The 13,563-nt window shown below is 31.1% G+C and overlaps 1 protein-coding gene across 1 annotated transcript; it reads right to left on the reverse strand.

Moving 5' to 3' along the window:
- Positions 1-755: 755 nt before the first annotated feature.
- LOC100796627 (general transcriptional corepressor trfA) lies at positions 756-6,053 on the reverse strand. Its single transcript, XM_003547355.5, has 7 exons — positions 4,365-6,053; positions 4,149-4,270; positions 2,813-3,505; positions 2,125-2,599; positions 1,893-2,031; positions 1,255-1,348; positions 756-1,160 (listed from the first exon to the last, which is right to left on the reverse strand). The coding sequence occupies exons 1-7, from the start codon at positions 5,475-5,477 to the stop codon at positions 1,043-1,045; spliced, it is 2,754 nt and encodes a 917-aa protein (XP_003547403.1). The 5' UTR covers positions 5,478-6,053; the 3' UTR covers positions 756-1,042.
- Between the last annotated feature and the right edge of the window lie 7,510 nt (positions 6,054-13,563).

The following is a 13,563-nucleotide window of genomic DNA, read 5'->3' on the forward strand; positions in this document are numbered from 1 at the left end:
GAGGCTGCATTAATTATTTTGATTACCAGAGTCAATTACACTTACATATTTGACTTTAGAAGAGGTGGAATAAACCCAATATCATTCCAGAGGCTTTTTTGATCTCCATGGCCAACCCTCTAAGTAACATAATTTTCATCATCACTAAAATCTTATCAATATTTCTCCAACTATTTATTTTAGACTCTACTAAACTTGCATTTAATAGGAGTAAAACTGAAAAAAAATACTAAATTAAAGAAATGAAAATGAGGGATGCAATCATATATGTTTAAATTTATTTGACAAGATGTTAGTTAAGCTATCCATTTCTTTTTTCACGTTTTTCTTGTCCTTGCAATTTTATGTACTATTAGATTGCATTTAGTATATTTATGAAAAAATCGAATCAACCTTTTTCACTGACCTACATATAGTTCTAATGGCTCTATCGCTAATGTTGTTTTGACTTTCTATTTTTAAAAGAAAATAGGTATTGAAATACCTTTAAAGGGTCATTAAAACATTCTTCTGAATTCTTGCTCTTTGGTTCTTCATCCCCTTTGCTGGTGATGATGAATACTGCTGTTGGTGTCACTTTCTCTTTTAGCCTCATGCAACATATTGAACTTCAACATGTTGCCCTAAATATGTTTGTGTAACCGTTTCTCTTTGTTTTTATTAAATCCTTGAATACTACAGTTGGTATCACTTTCTTTTTTAGCCTCAAGCAACATATTCCACTTCAACATGTTCCCAAAAATATATTTGTGCGTGTAACCCTTTGGTCTTTGTTTTATTAAATCCTTGTATTACAACCCTGAGACTCTGAGAGACTTTGTTATACCGAACACATATAAACTGGAAAAAAAAGGTTAAATTTAAAACTATCAAATGTACAATGTTATCAAACGAATTTCTCCTCAAAAAATCATATACTTGATGAAAATATATGTGAAAAAGGAGAAAGTCATTTGTGGTGTATGGTGTTAATTGTAGCAGTTTACTAAGTTTCAGGACTAAGCATAGTCCTCTGGAGTGAGATTCTGTCCGCTGTGACAGGCTAACCGTCAACATATACGCGAACAACATCCTCTATTTTAGCACGACATATAGGACATTTTCCACTGTTCCATTGCAACTCGTTGGCACACTTGAGACATGTACACATGTGTCCACACCTGTAGCAAAGTTGGTGATAACATGAGTGCAACTTTTCTATGAAATTGGAAATAAATAATTTCTAGCAACATTGTTTCATTCAGAAGCAATTACCTGTACAAAACTGAGTCAACTTTCATCTCATAGCAAATGCAGCAGTTGCCTTTCTTTGGAGTCCTGTTATTGGACTTCTTTTCTTCTTTTTTAACTGTAATGAATCGAAATAAAAAATGGTAGAGACTTTATTCTTCTAGAGATATTCAGCTTCAACACAACACAGGTAATGTTGAAAAAACAAAGGATAGGACAGAAAGTGAATAAAAGTAAATTTGTAATTGGTATGCAATTGAAGGCATTTTCTTGCATTAGAAGCGACTGAAGTAGAAAACTTGTGTTAGACAATTTTGTTTGATTTTCCTTTTGGATGAAGCGAAATCTTCTTTTCGAACTTGCAGAATGATTGAATTTCAACCAACATTGTGATTGTGTTAAACAATAAACTTGTGGAAGAACCTGAAACTTGTTTGAAAACAGTGTTTACATTTTCAAATTTATTTGAAAATTAATATTGTTGGAAATTCAAGTTGACATTGCCAGCACGGAAATAGTTGGTTAAAATTGACACCTCTTTTCCTTCGTTCTGGAATTTTTGAAGAACATGAACTTCATAAATGATGCATTGACAATTTTTCACTAAGGCACTCACATTGACACAGGTAAAAATGTATAGAAATGAGCACAAAGCCACAAACCTGTTTGAACCTCTTGTTTCATGGATTGTTGTAATTCTATCTGCATTTCCATGCAGCCCTTTATTGATTTCCTTAGCTCAGATATCTCATTATAAAGTAGCTCCATATGCCCTCTCAAATCATATATGAGTTCCATTTCCTGTATGCACAGCAGTTTTTGAGTTTAGTGAGAGATTTAGGAGCTTTGTACTCAGATATATACATATCAAGATAATACTAAATGCGAACTCACAATTGAATGATGATTGGTGGATGGAGAGTGCCGACTTTCTGGATAGAAAGATTGAGATTGATAAGGTTGTGGGGATGTAGAAACAACTCTATCGAAATCATAACCAGCTTCGATGTCCCTGTAACTCCATGATGAGGATCCATTAGAATAATCGCCAGCTTCATGATACAAACCACTTATCAAGCTCTCCTCCTCATGCTCCTGCTCCTGCTCATCTGCATTATCCTCCTCCTCTTCTTCTTCCTCTTCCTCATTTTGATTTCTACTCTCCTCCTCTTCTTCCTCCCTCGCATCTCTTCCATCTTGAGAAGCTATTGTAGAATGCAAGCGTGCTTGTAAAAATGCCATCAATCCATGACTATCTTCCTCACGCTCTTGACTACTGACTAGATGTGTTTGTGTTCCTCTATGAGATTCCATCAATCTATCCATTCTATCCCTGAAGTCACTAGAAAGGAAACTTGACACTGTTCTTCTGCAAGCATAATATACTAATATTCAGAACAATGAAGTTTATACAAAAATAGGTTTTCTTGCGTCAGTGTCCAATTCTCAGTCATTATGTTCAAATTTGACCTTTTCTTATCTAAATAGTAATAGTTTCTTGTTTGGTTGTTCAGCCTGTCATTTATGCAATTGAAATGTCTTTTAGTTGACATTTATGGGAAATTAACAGAAAATTGTATACCTTTCAAGAAGCCTTCGTATATCTTCATTTTGAGAACCAGTTTCAAGCATCTCTCTATACCATGCTTGCCTGCGCTCTTCCCAATAGCTCCTAGGCCTAGAAATTTCACTGATCCAGTCATAATTAGTTTCATAACAATTCTGTTCAATTTCCTCTACCTCTTCCTCCATCTCATCACCATAGTTGTGATTACTTGCCTCTTCTACTTTCTCCTCATAACTGGTTTCGGCATACTTCTGGTAACTTTCCACTTCCTCATCCAATGTCTCATCATTACTGCTTTTAGCCATAGCATTCTGTTGGTTGCTCGTCTCTGCCCTATCTGCCATTATCTCATTTAGATTTGAACCAATTGTGGATGAACTTGCCTCGGTAGTTTCTTGTGAGTCATTGTGTGGAGTCATGACATCTGAACTTGGACGTGTTTCTTGGACCTTGACATCTGAACTTGGATGAGCTTCTTCTGTGTTATGATCTATTCTAGTCTGTGACGCCGACTTTTGTGTGGATTCTGTGGCATGATTGGCATTGCCATGACCTTTATTGTTGCTTGTGTCTTTGCTCAGATGATCAGTGGTGGCAGAGTTATCCAATTGTGTGGTTTTGTTTGCTGTCCCCCTTTGAGGACTTTTTGGATTAGCTACTTCTGCCTGGACCGCAGTTCTAAGTTCAGCCCCACTGCTAAACCTTTCCCTGTATTTTATAAAAACAGTTGTCATTTAACATCTTTCGGAGAAAATTAATTAAGATGTACCTTGCTGTGTTCATTTTATAAAAGACCTAAAATTGTAGAAGTTACAAGAATGGTAAGCACTGATGAGTTGAAGGGTCAATAGCTAACATAAAATAGGCAGAATCTTGGTGACATTTATAGATAAGAATTGCTGCATATAATAAATGCAAACTATCAGTATCTTGTGCACCTTGGTAGCAGTGGTCGCATGATATACTTGATGAACGAAATATTATTGAAAAATCAAACAGCTATAAAAGGAAATTCTTGATCCAACTGGCATCTATGCTCTTAGCTCTCATCACATTCCTTCCTAAATTCCACTCTATGGAATGAAATCTTTAACAGTTTCGGAATTCAGACAAATAGGTAGTCCCTGAGTATAAATAGACATTCTTTTTTGACAAGAGTATAAATAGGCATTTAAACTATCCACTTCAATGCATTTTCCCACTACCTTGAAATTCAATGACTTTCTTTTAGGCAAGGTAAATCAAATAGATGTGGTTATTGGTTAAATCACAGAAATTCACTCAACTGCTGAAAGAGAATCAAATCACGAAAGGAACAAGAAAGTTTACACTTGACTTGAAATTATCAAACCTTAATTGCATAATTGCAGATCCCTGTGGCTGTCTGTTGTTTACTTCAGATGCTGTTGATTTCTGGCGGGTCGAATCATTAGCTGCCGTGCCACGTTGCAATAATTTAAGTCGAAGCAATGCCTGCATTCATGAATAGAAAACAAGTTACAATCAGAACTAGTAAAAGGTATAACATAACAAAATACAAAGAACCACCCTTTGATTATTTTTTCACCTGAATGCGACCTCTTTGTGGGAACTTGGAGACTGCTCCACGCTCTACCAGGTTGTTAAGCTCCCCATGCCTGTCATTCTTCATCTGTGCAAGCAAATCATTGTATGCCCGGCGCCCTCTAATTCGCAAGGAACAATTAACTCTCTGGTTCTGCTCCGAATGTTGTTGTTGTTGTTGTTGATTACCACATTCACGCTCCCTACAAGGAGAACCTGTCACGCTGCTACCATACCCTTCATGTTCATTGTCATCAGCAAAGGAAGGTGTTGGACTCTGATTCGGGTTTGTAGCAGTGAGTTTCTTTATGATGTCAGCAACCCTGACCCTGTCCCTCTCCGACCTGCCACTTGGCGAAAGGGAATGATCACTAGATTCCCAATCAGGGAACAAAGATTCTTCGTTCCCTGAGGGTCCATCAAAGCATTGTTCCTCCCCAGTGAGAGCATTAGCATTCTCCGAAGAGAAAGCATTAGCATTCTCATTTATGGAAGAAGAGGTCGAACCAATCCTCTCCCTTGGTGTATTGGGTTTGGAGACACCGGATTGGTTCAGCCTCTTCTCCCATATCTGAACAAGAGAAGAGGCACCACCCAGGTTTTGAGTCTCCGAGGATGAGTCCTCCTCCTCGGAGGAACTAGAAGTCCTTGGAAGCATGTCATTGTCGTCCATCGACAACAACTCTGCCTCATTCTCCAAATTCGACACCATCTGGCAACCCTGTCTCGTGGCCCATCGATCGAGAAGCCGCGAGTGTCTCGGGCTGATCAACGAGGCCAACGAGGTTTCATTGTTGTTGATGTTGTTGTTGTTAATAAAGGGGTTGGCTGGTGTGATACGAAGCCTCTCTAGGTGGCTGTTTTTTGGAGCCTTCCGCTGGTTGTTGTTGCTGCTGCTGCTGTTGTTTTCATTTTCATTTGTTGTCGAATCAGAAGACACTACCATGCACGTGTTAAGGTCCATCACAAAGTTCTTCATGTTTCTTTGGAACGTAGCATGATGATGCGTGCCCTTCACGTTGCTGCTTTCCCTGCTGCATGCTTCGCGGTGATTGCGGTCCCTCAAAACGCAACCAAACGGCGAAGAAGAAGCGATTTCAACCTGGGACGATGCCATTTTGGCTTATTTGTTTCTCTTCTTGTTTTTTTTTTTTTTTTTGTCTCGGTTTGTTCAAACCTTTAAGAGGGTGTGTGTGAACGTGAAAACACAGAAACCCATTTCAGGGAAGCGTGTGGAGAGATTGGAGACATAGCAACCTCGCGAGACTCTTCTCGTGGACAGAGGAAAAGAACAAAATAAAAAATAAAAAGGACAAGAACGTAAAAACAGAGGAATAGAGGGAGAGAAGATGAAGGGGAAACGATCGTTGTTATACGAAAACGAAGGAAGGAGGGTGTTTTATGGCTTATAAATGCTCACAAATCATCATTACCTCATTTCCGTTCTCATTGGCCTCTATTTAGAGCCTTTTTGCGTAACGGACGTGGACAAAGCAAGAGCAAAAACTAAAACAAAAAATAACGTTGTTGCTGCCTGTTTCCTCGTACGTGTGTTTTTGGTAGATTGGGTTGTGGCTAAAAATGGAAGAAGCGTTGTTGTTGGGGTTTGTTTTGTTTTTGTGAGAGAAAGAAAGAGAAGAAAGAAACAAGGGTGTGAGGTGCTGAGACGAGAAGAAAGTGCAAAACTTAGGAAAATGGAGAGAGGGGGATGAGTGTTGTTATAGTTAAATGAAACAGTGTGGTGTGAGGGAGACGTTGGGTTTGAACCGTTGAGATTGTGGGGTCTTAGGTTGTATAGGAAAAGAGAAAAACATAACAAAGAGAGCGTGAGCGTCTGTTATTTATGATTGGCTAAGTATATATCACTTTCTCCTTTATCATTCTGTTGACCAAATTAAGTTCACAAGTGGTTTTGTTTCTGCCTTTTTCATTACAAGGCTTTAATTCTGGTTCATTTATCTTTTTTATTCTTTATATTTTGAAGGTTTAAATATATTTTTGTTGATAAAATTTAATATTTTTTCATTTACGTTATTGTAAAAAGAAATCGCTTCAATCCTTACATGATATGTTTATTTTTTTATGTCCTTAAAGCATTTTTAATAAAAAAAAGTTTTACTATTTAAAATACCTTTTTATTGTTCAAAGTGTTTTAAAGAAACAAACATATTTTTAACGATTAAAATGATTTTTTTTCAATGATAAAAACATAAAAATCGTTATATTATGAAAAAAAAAATGTATTTAAACATATTTTTAATTCTAGTTCATGGATCTATCTACTATTAGTATTTGCAAGTTTATGTATGCACCTTCGTTTGATTTTGGGCACTTTTTAGTTTCATGTACTTTTTTTTTTCTACCTGTCGGACAAATTAACCAAGAGATATGCTCACCCAAAAAAATTCATTTTCACGATCTGGTTTTCTGAACTGTTAAAGGAATTTTTTTTTTTAAAGGATGTTAAAGGAATTGTTATTGTCTTTTAAATTTTAATTTTGTTGTTTTTGTGTCGGGATGAACCCAGTCCGTATGTTTTTTTTTTGTTTTTTTTTTCTCTAATTTTGACACATTGTAAAAAAAAATTATACTGTGAATCAATATAATATTTTTTTTGAGTAACTATAATAAAAACAAAACACTATTATTTATATCACAATCATAAATTGAACGACAGTATGGTTTTTAGTATTCCAAATAATTTTATTCAGGACTCACTAGGGTCCGTTTAGTAATGGATAATTTGATTAATTTATATGAGATTAAGTTTAAATTTAATTTTTGCTATTATAAAAAGGTCATTTTTATTAAATTTCTTAATTATAAATAATATATATAATTAAAGGAGACAATTCAAAGAATATAAAACTTAAATTATTAATTTTAATAACATATTAAATATTTCATAAATAATAAATAGAAAAATTAATTATAATATAATAGTATAATTAATATAAATTTCAATCACATATAATATAATAATATAATTGAATAATATAAATTGACTTTTTATTTTTTTTAAAAGCTGATGACTCCAACTTGTTATGGTCATCAGTGTTTTTATTTTAGTTTTATATTTTTAAGTATAACTATTCATATAAAATAATAAACAATAAATTAAATAAATATCATATATTATAATATAACAATTGATCATATAATATTTTAATTTTTAAGTATTAATATTTTATTTAACTATATTTTATTGTCTCTTATATTATGTAAATAGTAAAACTACATTTCATTATAGTAATTTCTTATTTAATGATATTTTATATTAATTATTATATACAATATGTTATTTTACTAATTATACTTAAAATATGAAAATATTAACAATATATTATACTAATGCATATAAAATTTAAAATATTAGTATTATTTTATTTTATTACTTAAAACATTAGTCTTAACAACATAACAAATATTTCATAAATAATAAATAGAATTTTAATCATAATATAATTAATATTAAAATTTAATCACATTTAATATAATAATATAGATTGACTTTTTGATTTTTTTAAATGACAGTAGATGACTTCAACTTGTAAGGTATCAACAATATTTCATTTTATTTTTAATAAATATAAATATATAAAAGTAATATCTTGAAATATATTTTTATTATTTACAAAATATTTTTTAAATGAAACAATAATTATTTGTTAATAATAAAATAATTATGTCATTATATTTTATATTTAATATGAATTATTATATTATATTATAATATTGTTTTTTTTAAGAAATATTATAATATTTTTATTTATACTTAAATATAAAAGGTTAATTAATAAAAAAATATAAAAGTAAAAGCATTGATGACGTCTAAGTTGGCGTAAAAAAATTGTTATCAAAATATATTAAATAATGTCTTAATTTACTATTCAATAAAAACATATAAAGAAGGCGGCAGTAAAAAAATATAAAGAATATTTATAGGGATAACTATTCTAGTAAAAGCATTGATGTGATGTACGTACAATATTCATTTTCTACTTTAAAAGTTTCGCTTTTCATTCTTTTGTACAGGTAATTCATAATATGAATATTCATGAACATTAATTACACTTCCTTTTTAATAAAAAGGAAATGATAAGTTTAATTTAAATTGAAACAAAAAATCTAGCATGTAACGTTAGAGAGAAATCGTATGTACAGTAAAATCCAGTCCTAAAGTATGATGAAAAGATAAGACAGACTATTTGTGAAATGTTTCAAGAACATACTGTCACGTGACATTATGAACAACAACATGCGTACATTTAATTATGAAAGACACATTTAAATTAGATTTTAGGTAAGAATAAATTATGAAATGATTTTGAATTTGAATCTGTTGCTTCTTGTATGTGTCAGATTTAATTATGCAATGGTTTGAATTTTAATTGTAGTTGCTTTGATTGATATGTGCATTTTTTATTGTTTTGGTGACATGTTTTGATTTATATGTGTAAGATTTGATTACGCAATTATAGCTTGAATTTTAATTTGTACCTTCTTTGATTCAAATGTGTTATAATTATATGGAATAATTTAAATTTGAATTTGAAATTTGTATATTAATTAAAATAAATGTTTAGGTTATGATATGTTGTAAAAAAGATAATTTGTATATTTGAAACATTAACTAGCCAGAGGTAATTTTATATGGTTAACAGAATTTCAGACACTATAAAAAAAAAGAATTTGAGATACTCAAAAGTAGTTTATGACAATGAAAATAAATTATATGTCAAGACAAATTTTACCTATAAAGTCATGGATTTGAACTCAAGTTTAACTTTACTATCATTATGGAATAATGTTGGGAATTTTTTAGGACCAAAAACATTTTATATCAATTAATTATTGCGTAAAAGTTTATTAATTTTAAATTGTTTTTGAGAATTTTACAAATTTCTCTCAACTTGAAACTGATTAATTTTGTTACTATTAAATTTAAAATTTAATGGTCATAATAGTTTTGATTATATAATTTAATTTTACTACTCATATGATTATGTTAATGACATAATATTTTTTATCAATGAATATATTAAAATTTATTGCTATAAGGTATTTATGAGTTATCCGAATTCTGTTCTTTACATAAAAAAATGTTTTTAATTATTTTTGTTGTTTGGCATATCTTTTTATAATCTTGGATGCTATGGATGTTTTATACTAATTAATTTAAAAATAAAGTGTATATTAGAATTATATATTGTAGTAATTTGGACCTGAATTTTTTAAAAACATCCTTTTATTTGTTGGCAATACTAATACTTTTTTGTTATGATTTTGTGATTCGAAAATTGATTTTTGGGTACTTATGTAAATTAAATATTAGCCTTTTATGTCATTTTTTTTTTACATATTTTAGAGTGGCTCATGTGTATCAAATTATATTTGGTGTTTAACTTTAACAACTATTGGATTGAAAATTTCTTTCACAAATATCACATATGAAAGATTTTATATTAATATAAAATTATTTATTATCTTGTTCATATAGATTAAAATTGATTTGATGTAATATAAATATTTTAAAATATACTAATATATGAATAATTTGATTACCTTTTTTTGTTGTTCAATTTCGGTAAAATTTGATACAAACAATTTTAATAATATGTAGATATTATTCAACAGTTAGATTAATAAAAATCATATTTTATATCAAATTATAAAAATGGTGTATTAGTTATTAAAGTTATACGGGAATATAATATATACATACACACACATATTATTGTAAGCATGATTATTGAAATTTTTAAAGTTTTTCTCATTATATTTTATAAAGGATAAAATATTTTTTCTTCTTAAAAATTTTGAAGACTTTCATTTTTATTCCTTAAACAAATTTTTGACTAATCTTATTTGTTCCTATATTTTTCTCTATTAATGTTTTCATAATTGTTATTAAGCATCTATGTCAAGTGATAATAATAATCACATTAGATTAGTCTACCTCACAAGCCATGTGATTATCATATCATTACTTAATAATGATACTTGATGACAAGGGGTAAAAATGAGAATCAAGATTCAAAATTTTATTTAGGAATAAAAATGAAATATGCCAAGAAAAATGTATTTTACCGTTATAGGAACCATTGTTTGTATTACTTAGGATTGTGGTTATTTATATTGTTTAGTGATTAACATCTTGACTTAGTTGCACATTTTATCACTTAACTATCATCATTTTTGAAATTTCACCATTCAAGTCTTAATTTGTGTGCATTTTACCGATGTTGATGTATCACTAATAAAGTTAAATAAAAAACAAAACAACATTATTTTATCACTAATTTTTGTGAAATGACGTCGTTTTGTTACCAATATAGTGGTAAAATATGCAAAAATTGAAAAGTATATGGGTAAAATGCGAAAAAAACTTATATATGATAAAATTGTGCAAAAATTTAAAACATGGATGGTAAAATTCACACACACACACACACAAAGATAAGTAGTAAAATTCATAAAATAATAATAGTTAGATGATAAAATATGCAATTAAGCCTATAATATTTTGTTTGGACCAATTGATGTAAGTTCTTACTCATTTTGCATTTTTTGGCCAAATTATGCATAATATTCTTTTGTTCTAAGTTGTCCAAACTAGTTGATCGATTTTTGTTATCCTATAAAGGCTATTATAGTCACTTATTTAGTGTTTGTTTGGTTCCAAATCTTGGATATGCATATATTGAAATTTTCATATCAAAACTTTACATAATCATAGAAGCTAAACAACATTGTTTCTGAATTGACATGGATCTTACCTTGTCAAATGTTAAACCAAACATATTGTTAGTAAATCAAATTAATTAAATGTGAAATATTCTAGAACATATATCGATTTAGCTTATGTGTAATCACTCTTATTGTTGGGTGATTGAGAGCTAGCATAGGCTATGTGAATTTGTGTTTAGGTTTTTTTATGGTTATTGCTATTGACACTAACGGTTTTATTAATGGTATTATTCATGTGGGTGTACTTTAGCCATATTTTGAAATTGTCTCCTGAAAAATTATACAATGGAATTGTGTTTTCGTTATGTAATTGAGGGTGACCAAAAATTAACAACAAAAGTACATTTTCGTTGTTCAATAAATGGAAACATACTTCTGTTGTTAATTTTTTTCACCCCCAGTTGAATAACGAAAATACGATGGGTAACACAACAAAATCGTGTTTTTGTTGTACTATGTGATTCCACCCCCTAATTACGCAATTAAATCATGATTCTATTTTTTTTAAGTTTTAGTTTTTTTAAAAGTAAACTTTAATGTTTTATATTGTGATTTAACAATCATATTTATGACAGTCTGACAAGTCAATAGTGTCCTTGTAGACCTTGATGTAATTTGAATAGTTTATTTTGCTAGTGAAATCTTGACCGTTGTTGATAATTGAATCAAGAGAGAACAATACAAAATGATAATAAATACGAGTGGTATGAGGAAGCTTAATGCATTGTGTTGGATCTTTCATCATATTGGAATGAAGATGGAAGGATAGTTGTTGTTGTGTATTATGATAATGACGTGGTATCAACTTTTGAGGGGTTATTGTTTGAATGCTCTAATAGTCCTAAGTTCATAAAAATTAGTGAGAAAATGTTGTTTGCTACTTTGAGAAAAGCAGTTACAGATGTCATTGGAGGTGGAAGAACTTATTTGAGGGTTTTTTTCTACCGTAAACTTGTATATGTAGGTGATGGTTGTGTTGAGTACAATTGTGTGGAGCTTAAAGACAACAATGAAGTAGGGAATATATTTTTCATCTTTTGACAATGTAGTTCTAAAGGCCTGATCGAGTTGTATGCAATGGTTGGTTGATCTTCAAAAGAAATTCTTGCTCTATTGCGTAAACTAAGAAAACCAAGACCTGCCAAAGAGATAATTGCTCTGATGCATGGATCAATGACGATAACAAACTCTAATGAAAATCATAACTCTATTTAGTTAGGTTTTTAATTGATGAAATTTATGTTAGTTGTGGTGGTGGTTGTTGTTGTTTGTTTTCTGAATTTAATCGATATTTTTTTTATTACATTACTAAGCGTGTGTCATTTAAACATGAAAATAGAGCAAACATAAACTGTTAAAAATAAGTTCATAGAACAAAAAAAATAAGTACGTATAAAAAACATCATAAGTCAAATACATAATAATACAAAATGACAAATATCCTCAAGTGCCCTTGCGGCCACCTTTGTTAGCTTTCTTCCTTGGTGGCGGTCGCTCCTCAGTTGACCTACGTCCAACTGTAAGACCCTTTTGTGCTATCAATAAAAGCTGTTGTATGACCTGATGACTATTTGTGCCTTCAGGAACAACTCTCATGCCCAATTGTCTCTGTGTGGATGCTGACATTATTTGAAATTGATCCTACACAAATATTTAACAATATAATTAGTAATTATTTTTCATTAACAAATAAAACAAAATGATGAAAATAGTGTGTGCATTACCTGACATGAGCAAACAACACCTAGTACATAATCTGACATCTGACCACCACTAGGTTGTGGCTGAGGCTAAAGCTGGGATGGAATACATATGGGACTATGTGGTCATTCTCCCTTTTGGAAGGAAGCATGTATGGATGTGAGTGCTTGTAATATTAAGACAAGTAATCTGGAGTGTAGGACCATGAAACCCCATGTGGAACAGCCTCGTCCACCACCACCATATGCTATTCCCACTCGGCCCGTGCCTCACAACAATTCTCATATGCAGTAGGACGCTCGAGTGGGTCCATGTACCTGAATTATCTCAAAATCCTCTCTGGTTGATACGACTGTATGTATGTCCCAACTTTGATGTAGCAAAAGTGCAATGCCTGATCCTCGAAAGATCTAAGGTCTTTACGTGATGCATTAGGGACCAGACAACATTAATCATCTTCAATCAATCCAACAAAAACCTGGTTCCATTAGCCTTGTCGGTACCCCTTAACAGTAACCACCTAGCTGTAAGCGGCTTATCACGGTCATTATTCAACACCTTCTCACTACAAGGAATGATCAATAGATGCTCAAACACCTATGTCTGTAAAGACATGAAATATATTTTTAGCGTCAGGTAATACCAAAAAAAAAAAATAGTTATAAAGATAAGCTAACATAGTTGCCCCCTAAGTGTACTCTTGGTTGTGATCCAAATCATTAAGATACTGCAGGTATCAAATATGTACATGC

Source organism: Glycine max, chromosome 15 (assembly GCF_000004515.6).
Source record: "Glycine max cultivar Williams 82 chromosome 15, Glycine_max_v4.0, whole genome shotgun sequence".
NCBI classification, from domain to species: domain Eukaryota; kingdom Viridiplantae; phylum Streptophyta; class Magnoliopsida; order Fabales; family Fabaceae; genus Glycine; species Glycine max.